This window comes from Pygoscelis adeliae, unplaced genomic scaffold (assembly GCF_000699105.1).
Source record: "Pygoscelis adeliae isolate BGI_AS28 unplaced genomic scaffold, ASM69910v1 Scaffold95, whole genome shotgun sequence".
Lineage (NCBI taxonomy): Eukaryota > Metazoa > Chordata > Aves > Sphenisciformes > Spheniscidae > Pygoscelis > Pygoscelis adeliae.
In genome coordinates this window covers 1,105,287-1,120,118 of record NW_008824869.1, presented here as the reverse complement: position 1 = coordinate 1,120,118, position 14,832 = coordinate 1,105,287, and the positions used below count along the sequence as shown (strand labels likewise).

The following is a 14,832-nucleotide window of genomic DNA, read 5'->3' as shown; positions in this document are numbered from 1 at the left end:
GGCCAGAGATTTCCCTGCAGCCCCTGGAGACACCGTGGTGGAGAAGCTTGTGAAGGACTGCCCATAGAGAGGACCCACGCTGGAGCAGGGGAACAGTGTGGGGAGGAAGGAGTGGCAGAGAGGAACTGTTATGGACTGACCACAGCCCCCATTCCCTGTCTCTCTGTCCACTCGGGGGGAGGAGGTCGAAGTTGGGAATGAAGGAGTGAAGCTGAGCTTGGGAAGGGAGGAGTGGGTAAAGGTGGTTTTTAGTTTTGCCTTTGTTTCTCACTGTCCTACTCTATTTTTAATTGGCAATAAATTATTTTCCCCAAGCAGAGTCTGTTTTGCCTGTGACAGTAACTGGTAAGCAATTTCCCTGTCTTTATCTTGACCCATGAGCTTTTTCATCTTAGTTTCTCCCCCCCTGACCTGTTGAGGAGGGGGAGTGAGAGAGCGGCTTGGTGGGCACCTGGCAGCCGGCCAAGGTCAACCCACCACACCCCTTTCCTCTACTGTCTTTAGGCACTGATTGCTTCATTAGACTCTCAGCTTTCTGGCAAGGGCTGTGAATTTCTATGTGTTTGGGCAGAGGGTCCTACTGGAACAGTAACAGTAAAAACTATCTGAAATCTTGTGCTAGCTATAAAAGTTCAGAGACAAAGCTTTGATAGCACAGATACAGCTGCTTGAAGACGCTTAGTCTGGCAAAGACATGAAAGAATAAACTTGAAGCATTCAGTCACAGTTTCTATAATAATTAAAAATTTACAGGATTACTGAGAAGTGACTTTTAACTAGAGACCATATGGTTATTCCTTATTTCTCTGTTGTCCGCAGTAAGTATCTGTGATTGATTGATCTCATTCTTCACTGTGAAGAGCAACACCCTGGATGAGGCTTTTTGCCGCTGATACCATCTCATGCGTATGGCTACTGTCCCACTCTGTCTTTGCCATTCCCTAGACTAAACAGCCAGGAAAAACTGAAACGTGCTGACATTTCCTACAAGCTACATCACTGCTCCTGCATGCGCGTCAAAGGGTTCTACCATCAAATGACTCCACCATTTGATGACACTATTTGCCCAAGGATATCTATTTCTGGGCAGTGGCCAGAAACCCCTTCGGCTATCAATACATCTCTAGGAAATAGGTTCAAGTGACCTTCACATGAACTCCGTGCTCCCAACTTGTATGCCTTTGAAGTTTCCAGTTTATCTAGTTTTCAGAATTTTTAACCTCACTGCGCATGAGTCAGTGTGCAACCGCTCACTGCCAACTGGAACGTGTGTCCTGAACTTGGATAAACAGACAGATAAAGACAAAATTATGTAGTATCTGTCCATCTGACTAGAGGGGGAAAGGGAATTTTGCCATTTGCTTATTTATTATGTGAGCTACAGTATGATTACCAGTGTGAAACATGACCCCTTTTTGGCCAGTTGCCCCCCAAACTGTGACTGCTACTGGCAATGGAAAGAGCAATGGAAAGATCTCTGAGAATGTAAGATCTTTTACCAAATGGAGCTCTGCCAAGACTCAGGTCACCCGTCTCTCCATCACATCACATCACGTCAAAACAGACTCCAAACCCTGAGCTCCAAAGCGTAGCTGAGTCAAACCAAAAAGCCCACATGCATCCATTCCATCCACGTGCCACTCAAATGTTTCATCAACATATCATTTTCCAGAACTTTTTATAAGTTCTCCTGAAGCTAAAATACTGCACTTGAGTTACCTGCCACACAACAAGGTAACTTTTGCTCACACAACATACGGGAAACAGAACTGAATTTCTCAGGCTGACATTTGTACCTTTAAAGCAACAACTGATTGATTCTAATCTTTGCCAGAGAGAGTGAAATTTGAGAGGAACAAAAAACCTGTGAAACGCTTAAATTCATCCAGCTTCCTTCTTTTCCATATCACATTTACTTTGTGCAAACATTCAGCTGACCAAGCCTGACCACACGTCTAACGGGAGGCAAACTGTAAGTTTTCCCATCTGAAATACATACAGAAAAGTGTGATTTCCTTTGGCATATACACCAAAAAATTTGGTGATTTCACCCAGCTATCTTTCATCTGCTCTAGTATAACTATTACCATGCCATGTCAGCACCTTCATGTTCTAAGAGCAAAACCTGTTCCAGCAGGGAAGAGGAACAGTTTTGACAGAAAAATCCATTTAACAAAATAAAAACAACAGCAGAATGCACAGTTTGAAGCAATAACTAAATCTGAAAAACTCTTTAATTGTTTGAAAATATTCAAAAAGAGAAAAATCCCTGGAGGAAATGTTGCTTAGGTGCTGTTTATTTCTCTGTCTTTCAGGAACTTGAGTTTAAAAGGCTTTAGGCACAATAGCTGAGGATATTGTGCAGTTAGGTTACAGAGTGTGTAGGTGCTAGGATCACTGTTGACTTGAAGGCTGAGTAATTAACAAACAACATGTTCAAAACCATTGAAGTCTGTAAGCCTGGAGTTACTCAGAGATACAGTGTTACAAATTGTGAACTCCATTAACAACCATCAAAGAGAGTGATGCATCTTCAGGGAGGGGCATTTGTCAGAAGTATGCTCAAATGCAGGCCTTTGAGCAGGACAAAATGGCCCTCAACATCAGCAGCCCAGAATCAGAATTTCAAAGTCAATGTTATTTGAGAAACTAATCCTGTAGTGAAGTTGGGTGTTACATTTCTGCCTTTTTGCTCTTTAAAACTCTTGCCTTGAGCTCTGGTCACCAAGCACAAAACCAAAGAAACGGGTTTGGAGCCCGAACTTAACTAGTGGAAACTCAACTGAATGATAATTAATAATAATACACCAAATATCCATTTCTTCCCATAGATCACAACTTGCCAATAATAAAGATTTCGGTCGGTTTAACCTGATCTCTTAGGTATGTCTAGACTTGGCCAAATCCGTGAAGTCCAGAAATACTTGAGCTAGTTCCAGTGCCAAAATCATTCTAGCTACAGGAGTAAGGAGCAATTTTTGAGCAAGGAGCAATTTTCGGGGTAGATTAACTCTTTCAGATCCTAGCGCGAGACTCTTTCTATATCCCAAAATATCTTGGGCAACTCCATAACATCCTAAAGCATGCCAGGAAGACATACCCATAACCTTACTGTGCTTTGGTGCTTGGGATATTGCCTTTGTGTCTCATCAGTGAGCTTCCACTCGTCAGTTACAGGAAACATTTTGTGAACTGAGTGAAGAGAAACTAGGATTTTTCCACCACACTCAGTTTTATAGATCACTAATTATAATCTGATATACTAGGAGCCAGCAGTCTGGTCATTTCTGTTAGGCTTTTGTGCTGCTTTATGTTCAGTAACTCACATTACCTTCAAAAAACTAGCTTTGAACAACAAATACACAGTGTTTGCAGAAGCTGTTACCAAAAAAAGGTAGCTGACAGATATATAGTCCTTAAAACATATTCTCCAAACACCTCTGCATTTTCTGAACTTCCCTCAAGGTTTTTGTTGCCTGGTACATTTATAATCTAGAAATGGAATAAAAAGCTTTTAGAAGATAAGTAAATAAATCAGTGTCTTTTATTATAATTCCAGATCACGATCTGTGCTCTTGCAGATGCGTATGTTAGACAGGAAACATTTTGTCCCTCCTAGCCAAACACCTCCTGCCATAGACAACAAACATCGACTTCATTTCATCCACTTTCGTAACTAAAATGCACACCTTGCCTCCACAGCGAATACCAGCATACAGACATCAAGGGCCCTTGCCAGTAAGAAGTTGCAGACTTTTTTATATTTTAGAAAGTACTAGTTCTGATGATAAACAGATTGGTATTGGACGTCCTAAACCTAGCACCCAACAACCATGACACGCAGACTCACAAGACCCTTTTGAAACTCAGGAAGAGAAAAGCATGACTACAAAGAGAGACAGAAAGTGAAAGAAGATAAGAAAAACAATTATTAGTGTAATTTGTAAGAGACAGTCATCGTGGGACTCCCCAGTCTAAGGAAATTCTGAATTTACAAGAGTGAACCTCTCAAAGCACATTCAGCATTCACTTTTTTACTACTGCTAGGCTTCTTGGACATCGTTTTATACCATTGTTCATCACTGGAAAGTATGGTCTGATGTGCAAGCAGTAAAACATTGACCAAAATTCCATAAAATAAGGACTCATTTCAACACATGAGAACCTTTTACAGTACTGTAAAAGGCTTGAGGAAATTTTAGTCCACTTCTGAAAAGACTCATTATTTATCCAAAGGGGTGCCTTCTGCCTGAGCGCTGGACCACACCGTGAGGGGTTCTCCTCTCAGAGGAGGTCCTCACAGTGCTCCTCCCACGGTCCTTTCAGTGCGCCTTCATCCCTTGGACGCCTCGTTCCTCCTCTGTGAGATGCAGAGTCGCAGGGCTGCAAAGTATATTTTGCTCTGTTTCATATGCTTCTTGGCTAAAAAGCAGCCAGTAAGGGGTTAAGCTGAAAGCACCAAGCTGCTGCCTCCCCAGCTGAAGGATTGATTTGATCATTCTTCAGGGATTCCCTCTTGTATGAGTCACTGCTCAGACAGACTCCCCACGAAAGGAGGCCAGGATAATGCCATTCCTCCAGAGACTACAACAGCTGAGGGCTAGCCCTGAAGACGGAGAGCTTGGGACTCATGCTTGGAAAAACACTCAGCGGACCACAATGCACTAGGCAGAACTAAAGAAATTATTCAGACAGAAGGGGGGGGGAAAGGCGAACAAAAAGTGTTCTCGAACTCCTTGCGTTAACCAATTAAGTATGCAGACTAGCACGAATTAGACAAGCTCCTGGAGACTGCCTCCCGGCTTGGGGACTCTGCCTGAGTGAGGACTGACGACATGAGCTCACGTAGTATAATATTTAAAGTTTATATAAAAGATATGTTCTCTTTATGAGTGCAATGATTCCTGTGATCTATTACTTTGTAATAGCTGCGTTTGGCTGCTACCCACCAGGAACATGATTAACATTTCAAATTAAAAAACAAAAGTGGTAACAGCAGCAAAACTAATTAATATCTCCAGCTAATCACAAAAGTTCATAACCAGCTTTCTAAGAGAAAGAGAAACTATTCTGGTATTCCCTGTCTTGACCTACTTTCATAGACATGCAAGAGCTGAAAGGGAAAGAAACACCGTGTGCTGGTTTTCAAAAGTGAAGGCTGCTAATGCTTGTTCATTTGACATTAAATACAGTGACTCTGCTCAAAAATTGAGCCGGAGCAGTTTGCCACTGAGACGATGATGCATCGCGCTTGTTTGTTTCCAATGCTTCGAGCTGTTAGGCAACGTAGCACACAACTCATCACAGAAGCCCTAGAAATTGCCCAGCCCAGATCAGCCAGCAACTTTGTTTTTTGTGTGCCGTTCCTAGTGACACGATTGCAGCTCCTGGAGGTGCTGAACACTCTCGACTTCAAAGGCTCGGCCCCTGCAGTGTACCTCCATGAGGCAGTACTGCCCCGCAACTGCAACAAATCTACCGCGAGACCACTAAAACCAGGCAGGACAGTTTCAGATCAGATCTTTCAATACTGACTTAATACTGATCTTGATTACTCTTCAATGATAGCAGCTCACTGTCTGACTCCTGCAGTATTGCCCCTCACTCCATGCCAGGGGGAAGAGTGCGGGAGGATCCTTTCATGTAGAAGAGACACTCCTGCACTGGTCCATCCTGCCAACCCATGCACTCAAGGAGGTCACCTCATCAGTTTTTCAGGGTGACAGGCAAGGCCTTTTAATCATTTTCTTCCTCATCAGCACACCCAGTGTGCAGCCGTACACTCCTTCATCTCTCACAATGTTTAAAATATGTCACTTATATAAATTATTTTCTATCTGTATGCTGTCTTTGTGCAGCGTCAAATTCCTTTTGCTCGAGGGAGGTATCTGTCTGGTTAAGAAGTACAGGGCTAGCCCCGTTTTGCATTTTTGTAATTTAAGGCTATACAGTGAACATCCTGCTTTTGGTGTACTTAATGCTAAGGGAGACAGTGTCCAAATCCACACTGTGGTACCTGCTGGTGGGCAAGTAGCATCAGCATCATAATCCTTTGGGACACGATACTTCAAAATTTTTCCAACTCAGTAAAGGAAAAGGAGAGAAAATAAGTGTGAAGGAAAGCACCTTTTAATGTGGTTTCCTTCCTGTAATGAGACAGATCAAGGACTTTATTCCTGACATGTCACACTAACCCACTTCTGTGCAGCGAAGGAAGTTTAAATATGAAGTAGACAGTCAAATTCTTCCCTCCCCTCACGCTACGCAAAGAGCAGAGTCCAGGTTTTTTTTAATTGCGATACTACCTTTTTTCCTTTTTTTTTTAACTTTTTTAAGAAACAAGAAGGGTGTTCTGCTCATCTCACGGCCACAGCCTGACCGCGCGTTGCGTGGCACTTGTGGGTCACAGGAACAGCACTGACTGGCTTTCGCCGAGGAGCCGGGGTGTTACCTCCGCCCCACGCGCACTTTTGGTAGCTTAAACCTCACCAACCCAGGACTCCAGCGGGGAACTTCAGGGAAGTCTTCTGCTCTTCTGAGCCTGCTGAGCTCGTGCCGACGCAGATGTCTTTGCCTCCAGAGCCTCCCTTGCTCGCCCCCCATCCCTTCCTGCAGCCCGGCTTCCTGCGCTGCCGGCAGCAGCCCTGGGCAGGGAAATGGCGTGGGAACCTCGTGGACATGGAGGGTTAAACGGGCGCAGCATCAAAGCCAGCACTGGCAGCCTGAGGAGCGCCCAAGACAGTTTAAAGTTCAGGGAGGGTTTCAGCCCGCAGCTGAGGAATCCGTAGCTTGTGCCAGCACCACGGAAACCCTTTCCAAAGCAAGACTCAAAACTACCCTTAACGATTTCATTTCAGAGCATGACTTTGACTCACAGGTCCACTCCCGCCACCTTTTCCCATGGGGGCTTTCACGTGTGTTATGCACTGTCACCCTGTGACCCACCGCTCCTGCAGACACCTCCTGCTCCAGCCCCAGCTCCCACCCCATGCCGCTTGCCCTGCTTCAGCCTGGTCGGGGACCCTTCCCTGGGAGGACCAGTCCCACCACCAATGCACTGCAGGAGCACTGCCATGCAAGGGGGGAGCCGGCGGCAGTCCTTCCCCAGTCCTCAAGGTAAACCAGAAATATCTCCTTCGAATGAATGCGTGCACGCTGCAAGTCCTCCTCAGCCAGCGGATTGTAAATGCCACCGGTCTCGGCTGCCACAGAAGGAGACACACGTGCATATACACATCATCAGCAACACCACTCCCTCTTCCACAAATTACAGAACGGTTTAACAAGATGCACCACCTTGCGGGTTTTACAGAGACATGCCACCTGAGATTCTGAACACCTTTCACAGGTCCTACCCAGTATAGCCGTGGTTTGCTACAGAAACAAATGCCCAACTTCGACTTTCAGTGTTGCTATTGCCTACCTATAACTACACCTGCCATAGTGTGAAACCTCAGCACTAGGCATGGCTCAGATCACTTTCACAGCTTTGCCAAGTGACATGGAAAACATATTACATGCAGAAGAAAATGTCATTACCGTATTTATGCTTTCATCATTTGGCAGAGATTTTAAAACAGGGGAAAAAAGGCAGACCGGAGTCTAGATTGAAAAGACATACCTGGTGCTTTCTCCACGAAGATGACTTTGGAGTCTTGCAGAAAGTTATGGCCAGTCAGTATCATTTTTTTCCCTCCAATAACAGGAAAGCTGTCAGTACTTTGCTTCTCCACCAGAGGCAGTTCTTGGGCAGATCTCTGAGCTGGAGAGTTATAAAGACGATAAAAAAAAAAAAAAGCAACCACAAACACACACACAAAAATAAGTAAATACTGCATTAGTAAGTAACTTAATGCTTACCCTCATAAGCTAAGCTGTGTTTGATATAGAAACAAAGAAAGGTCAGAAGGTTTGCAGGAAACATGGTTGGTTTTCAAGCGCCTTGATCGTAAACAATAGGGTTATCAAACATAGCAGTACAGGTTCAAAAGGCTCACAAAGAACAAGCTGTTTTAAAACTCAGCTTTATCTGTACTCTATCAAAAAGTGTATTTTAATTGAAATTCGTTTATTTAAAATAATTTTCTCTTATGTTATCTATAACATATATGCCGTGTGTTTACAAGACACACATGACAAGATGACCATCCATGTCCAAAATGTGTTTCAGTCACTAAACACTGTATTGTCAATTCTGCAAACTGTCTTGCAGCAGCAGCAGCCATAGGCCTCGTGATCCAGCAGAAGTTCACAGTTTAGACAGTGTATTTCCACCAGCACCTGAGTGCCAAAGCACACGTGGATCCATGCAAACAGAATCCGGTATTCTCGTGGCACATATTTTATCCCTCCCAACTGGGACACAGAGCGAGCGTGGCTGTGCTTCAAGGGATGACGTGACATTTTATCCAGATTACATGGTTTCTCCTGCTGTCACATGCACTAAGAGATGCATGAAGCTTTTGGCACCAGCTTATTCCACATTCTCCACTGGAAATAACACTAGCATTTTATTTTTTCTCCTGTTTTCCGCTCCTTTCAGGAGGCACGTACCACGCTTTTGCTCGTTACACAACCCTCAAAACTGCAGTTCACTGATACAAATTTACTGGCTTCCTGAGCTTGGCACCTTTGCACAGACCCGTTCAGGATATATTTAAATTGTGCCTTATCCTGCTACATAGCAATTGAAAAGCTCTCATCAGCTTCAACAGGAGCAGGATGAAACCATGACTCCTCACATTTTTTGCTTTGCCTGTTAGCCTAGAACTTGCTCTGAATAAGAAACAAAGGGGAAATTGTTCATCTCATACATATCCTGGACAGAAGACAGGGCTTTATGCCAGTCTACCTGCTATAGCAGAAGGCTCTGCTATTCTTCATAAATAACATAGGCTTATCTTAATGTAACTCCCTTCCCGCTGCCAATGCTCATTTGTTTATTTAAATGAATGACTGTGAAGGAGAGAAGCTATCACTGTTGGTCTAAATGCCACTGCTTTTGGAAGAGGAATGCAGGGATGCTCTTTCCTACAGCCTCTCTACTAATGATCCCTGAAAAAGCACCATGCCTCCAAGAGATCAAATGTTGATACACTCCAGGACCTGCCAGACACGTTGTGTGGGACTCCAGCCTGGCAATGACACAGGGACAAGGGCGGACACGACCCTCCAGCACGCACAGGGCTAGGGATGGTCAAGCCTTCCTCCCCATCCCCTCTGCTCCCCACCCCTAGAGCTCACCCCCCACTTATCCACCAGATATTAAGTTACTCCCTACCCTGTTGCCATCAGAAAGATCCACTTTGTGGAATCCACCAAAACCTTGAAAAACTGCTTCGGTCCATCCAGCTGACCAAATTAGCCATGGGAGTTAGACTGAAATTCAATTTTCACCACTTGTGCTGGAGTGTTGAAGCTACACGAAGCAAAAAGGTTTTGTTTTGTGTGTGGGAGGCTGATGAGGCTTATGGAGCAAGAATGATAGAGGTGTCTTTGGAAGGTGCCCCAGTGTATCTGATAAAAAGCAGTCTGTTCAATCAAAGAGACCCCAGTGCGGAAACCTGGTTTCTGGAGGTTTTCTGAAGCCGCAGGCAGCTTGTGCCAGCGCGTCAGCTCTAGTATACTGCTAGCTCCGCATCAAAGAGGTTGGGGTTTTGTTTGCTGGCTTTTGCTTTATGATGGGGAGACAGAGAGTGAAAAGGACACAATAGCTGTTTTCCAAAACTCCTACGGCAGTTACCTGTATGACAGGGAGTCACCAGAAAAAAAAGCCTTGTCACTCTCAGGTCTACTATTAGTTTAAGTGCACTCTACTTTTGTTCTTTCCTATAGAAATCAATGCACAAAGCTACACATTTTTTTTGTCTTCAGTATAAACCATGTGCTTTTGGAAAGCAGATTAAGGTTCACCAACTAGACAGGTAAAGCAAAACCAATGTATAGCATGTCAGTGGACAAAGACTGTGTGTGGGGTGGCACAATACCCAGCAAGAGAAGGATGTTTGTTGCTACTTACAGCACTCAATGGGGTTGGAGGCTACTTGCAAGGAGAGTGTCCTGCCATTGGCCTGGGGGATATGAACCCTGAAGACCAGCCGCACACGTGTGTTCTTTCGACCGATGTCTGTCTCTCCCTTGCGCAGCTCGATGTCAGAGTTTCGGAGTTTTAATATCCCAGCACAGTCGATGCTACCCAAAAGGAAACACAGAGCAATTCAATTCATTTCAAGAAGACTTCAAAAGACAAGACCGTGCAATATCTTCCCTCTCTCCTATACATCCTTCTTAAAAATCTGAGTCAGACACAACCCAATGACCAGGCTGAACATGGCAGACTTTGTTAAGCCTAGTACTTGCATCTGCAAGTAGCTAATTTGGGGCTATCTGTAGTAACAGGTAGCTGTTACTATTTGTAACAGTAGCTGCTACTACTGTTGAGCACACAAATTTAGGATGTTACTTCGGTTCCCAGAGGAAGAAAATCTGAAAGATCCTTCCTCTCGAACACATCCTGTAAGGATGGCGCTTACAGATTAACCAAAGCCCAAAGAAATAGTAAGACTAGAAAAGTCAGTGGGATGAGATGGTAGTGCACAAAGTGTTACTAACCTAGAACGCAAAGTTACTTACGATTTCACTTGTTACAGCTAACTTGGAGAAAAATCTGACATGATTTTTATTCTAGGGCAAAGTCCTGAAAATGCTCATTAATGAGCACAGCTCCCCCTGAGGTCAGTTCTACTGTCAATGTTTTTATATTTAAATGAGTTGGAAATATATCCAAGCTGAGTGTTGAGCTGAAGCTCTGCATGAAAATACCTAAACTCAGAGTCCTCCCTCCACATTAGGGAAAAACGTGCTTTTCGTCAGGTAGAACTATTACTATTTCTGACCCTTCTCTCCTTTTTTTAACTTCGGTTTTCTCCTGGATGAGTTTACAAGTCAGGATTTTTGTCAAAGCAAATTTCAATAGAGGAAGTTCCCAGAACAAAAGATATATAAACATACGCACTCAAAAACCCACTGCAAAAATACCTCTGCTTTGGCATGACTACAAAGCCTACGTGGCAGTTTCTTCTGGGTACTGGTCTCTGGCATCATTTTACTACACTGAATATGCATAGTTTAATTTTGTTTTGCATTCAAAGAGTCTAATTCCACCTCCAGATCTTTGAAGCTCTGTTCTGAAGTAAACTGCAAACAAGAATTATGGCAGCATGGTTTTGATCTACATTTTTTCTAAAGTATGTCTTTCAGAATAACAAAAAGGCCCTTGCTGATACGATCAAAGAAACTAATGAAAGTATTAAAGCTTCTCAACAATGCATATTAGCAGGTGAAGCCATAAGAATTATGAAATATTTGTACCCATGTCAAAATTCTACGCAAAGATCCATAACATACGGAAGAAACAGTGCGGTTCTTAATATTGTCTCTCCTATAGCAACACTTGTAAAACAAACAAAAAGTACTTAATGGCAATTAGTTCAGAGCCAATAAAGTTCAGAGGAGAAAAAGCATTTGAATTCAGGCTTGTAAAGTCATGGACATTAAAATCTGAAGTCAATAGGAGTAGTTATACGTGCAAAAGTTTAAATGTGCAGACAAGAGTCAGTGCTTCACTGAACCAAGGCCTGAATACACAAAGTATGTGTGAGAAAAGTCGTTGGCTCCAAATTTCAATTCATTGTTAGTGCTACAGGAGGTTTCAGACTACTGACGTGTAAGGCTTACATATGCCAAAGCATTGTTGGTGGTTCTTGAGAGAGCTCTACTATGATCTGGCAGGCATATCACGAAAATATTCAGCTTGGCTCCCAAACTGTGCAACTACCTTTATTCTAGGGAGAAATATGATCGAAACAGAAATAATGTTTCTAGATGGCCAAAAATGTTATTCAAAATGTTATATAAAGGACCAAATAAATATTGCGGGGGTACCAATTGTTGAAATTTCAATAACCTCAATGGAGTCATGCCAGCTTACGACGACAGCAAATGGGGCCAATAATTTTGCAGGCTTGTCATGACTTTTAACAGAATGCACTGACAAAGGTCCTCAGGTCTTGAGTGATCGCCCTAAGCCTGGCTGGCAATGCAGCTAAACACATTCTAGCTCTTCTATTTACGTGAGGCACTCTGGGGCATGTTGTACATGACACTGCAAGCCAGCTTCTAATAACCACTACCCGCGGAAGGACTTCAGGTGTCTGGTATCATTTTTCACTTCATTAAGGCATGAAAAACTATGAATAAGAAGGAGTGAAATTGTGATTTTAGTAAGCTCCCTGGGATTTTCCCATGGTATTTGGTTTGGTGGGGCCAGGATTTCTTGCTTGCTTTCTGTCCATCTACCTACTTATCTTTCTATCTCCCCATACACACGCACAAAGGTGCATGCATCCACATACAAATATGAACACATTCACATTTATACACACACCGAGAGATGTACGTGCATGCAAGCACACACAAATTCCTCCCAAGGCAAGACGCCTCAGATAAGGGTTAGGATCATTTGAAGGAGGGGGGAGACAACTCAGATAAGGGCTAGGATCATTCGAACGAGGTGGGCAGGGAGGACGGGATTAAATAATGTGGAGGGTCTCATGTATGTCACATACACAGAGGGATATTTGACCCTTTATTCATAGTCCTGTAATGAAATTTACCCGCGTGTAATGGACCTACGGGGCACTTAATTATCACTCAGACTCCTGCTAATTCAGAGATCCTTAGACATCCGTGCCTGCTTTTCTGCATAGGACTAAACTTATTCCAGTTTAGTAACTCCAGTCTGTAAGTTGTATCACCTTTACTCACCTTCTTAGTTCTAGAAGCTTTGCTTCTAAACTAATGCCATGAAAAATGCTGATTTTTATTATGTAAGAAATGAGTGGTTTTATTCGTCTCAATAGAACACTAGGGTACTTGGAAATGCTCTCTAAGAGTTTCCTTTGACATCCAAAGATAAATTTTAATAGGCCCTGTTCCTTGTGCTAGTGCGTATAGGAGCAAGAGGTGTCATATTTAGAAACTAAATGCAGGAGCTGAGGTAGGAGATATTTACAGCTTGGTAACTGAGATACTTATTTTAAATGGCAAATAAGCACATTGGCTGAAACTCTAGAATGAAAGCCATCAGTTGTCATAAATATTTGTGAAGTTCATTTTGTTGTTAAGCCGATCAGGGGCAAAGTTGTGAAAACCTACTATTAGAGAGAGACCTTTAAAAAAAAAAAAGGAAAATTGTGTACAAAAAAATAAAAAGCAACACAGAAGAAATCAAGCGGAGCAATCAAGAGGAAACTGCTAGGAGTCAGATACGGTGCCTGGGTCTTACATTGCTCTCATGTTGTTCTCTGGAAGAAGTGGAATTTCCAGGACTTTGGTGTTGGAAAGTATTGTTTCGTGGCTGGTGGTAGAAACGGTCTTCCCGGTGATTCGATGAACCTGGTAGAAAGCATGGGGTCGCAGCAGGCGGTCGTCTGCAGTCCCAATGAACAGCTGTAGCGTGAGCGGCTCGCTTTCTAAGTAACCATGTAGCTGGCAAGAGAACAGAAAACGCCCACTGAGCACCATGCACATAAACTGCTAGGAATCAATTAAATTTTTATAAGCAGGAGAGCCTAATTCAAGGAGAGAACTTGTGACAGGTGCTATGTGTTAAGTTCCCCCCTTCCATTTTTCCTGTAACGTAATATTGGTACAATAAAAAGGTGCACTCAGAAAATGTCTCATTACCCTAAAGGACCTGAGGCACTTTAGGTGGGGTGAGCTTTTGAGCACTCCCGCTACGTCCACAGAAAACTCTGCATAAATTCTGCCGTGGCATTCAGCAAAAAAACACAATGAACTCAATGTTCCCTCCCAGTACTGAGGGTGGCAAAACCAATGGAGCCTGCAAGTGGAAAGGACACAGCTCATCCATCCCCGCGCTTCCCAGGTCATCCCTCGTGCAGCAGCAGGCTGCTGCTCGGGACACGTCCCCTCATTAACTGATTTTTATGCTGGTGAATACCTCCTGGGACAGCGTGGAGACAGATCACATATACATGACTAGTAGCTCACCATGTGTGTCAAATTCTTGTTATAATCGCACAAAAATCTCATTGAAGCTACTGGGCCTGACTTGAACCTCATCCATGTTACAGTGACCGCTCTGATGACAACCAGAGTTATTTCTGCCACAGGCTGGGGACGGAGCAGGAGCAGGGTCTGGCCTCATCCCCACCATCTCCTGAAGAAGCTACTCTGGGTTCACACTGGTGCGAAGGAGACCACGGGTGGAGGTGTCTGGGGACAGCTCCAACCTCTGGTTAACACTGCCGCCTGATGCTGGGAAATTAGTTTCACAAAAATATTTATCTCGCAGTAGATAGCCACGAAGCCCCATCCCAAGGGAAGGGAGGATGCAGCAACTATAGGAGAGAGGAGTGCGGGCAAGGTGGGCTGTCCCAGGAGATGTGCCATCGTAGAGCAAACCTGCTCGCTTTGTTGTAGGTTTAGTTTCCTCTGCGAATGGTTCAGGTGGGTTTGGGCATGAGTTATCCACCATCACTGCACCATCACTAAATCTGATAGATCAAAATTAGACCACTGATCATAATTTGGTGAGGAGCAACAGTTTTAATTTACGGAGCATGCAAGTCCAAAGCTAAATAAAGCTGAAAGCAAGTGGTGAAACCTGTATCAAATGTTGTTAATATTTGTGTTTTGCTTGCTTTCACTCTCCTTAAGTCTTAAAAAGTAATTTGTGGCTTCATAATAACGTAAGACCTATCTCTCCGGAGTTTTTTTACCATCTGGCAGCAGGGATGCTATTAAGAA

The 14,832-nt window shown here is 43.6% G+C and overlaps 1 protein-coding gene across 3 annotated transcripts in view; it reads right to left on the bottom strand.

Moving 5' to 3' along the window:
- The window catches only part of NFATC1 (nuclear factor of activated T-cells, cytoplasmic, calcineurin-dependent 1), a 108,187-nt gene that overhangs the window by 58,144 nt on the left and 35,211 nt on the right, over positions 1-14,832 (bottom strand). For all 3 annotated transcript variants that reach the window (XM_009324473.1, XM_009324474.1, XM_009324472.1), the window contains exons 3-5: positions 13,346-13,548; positions 10,019-10,191; positions 7,622-7,762 (exon numbers count right to left, since the gene is read on the bottom strand). In XM_009324473.1, coding sequence (XP_009322748.1) covers positions 7,622-7,762; positions 10,019-10,191; positions 13,346-13,548 — 517 coding nt within the window. The remainder of the gene's footprint in view (positions 1-7,621; positions 7,763-10,018; positions 10,192-13,345; positions 13,549-14,832) is intronic.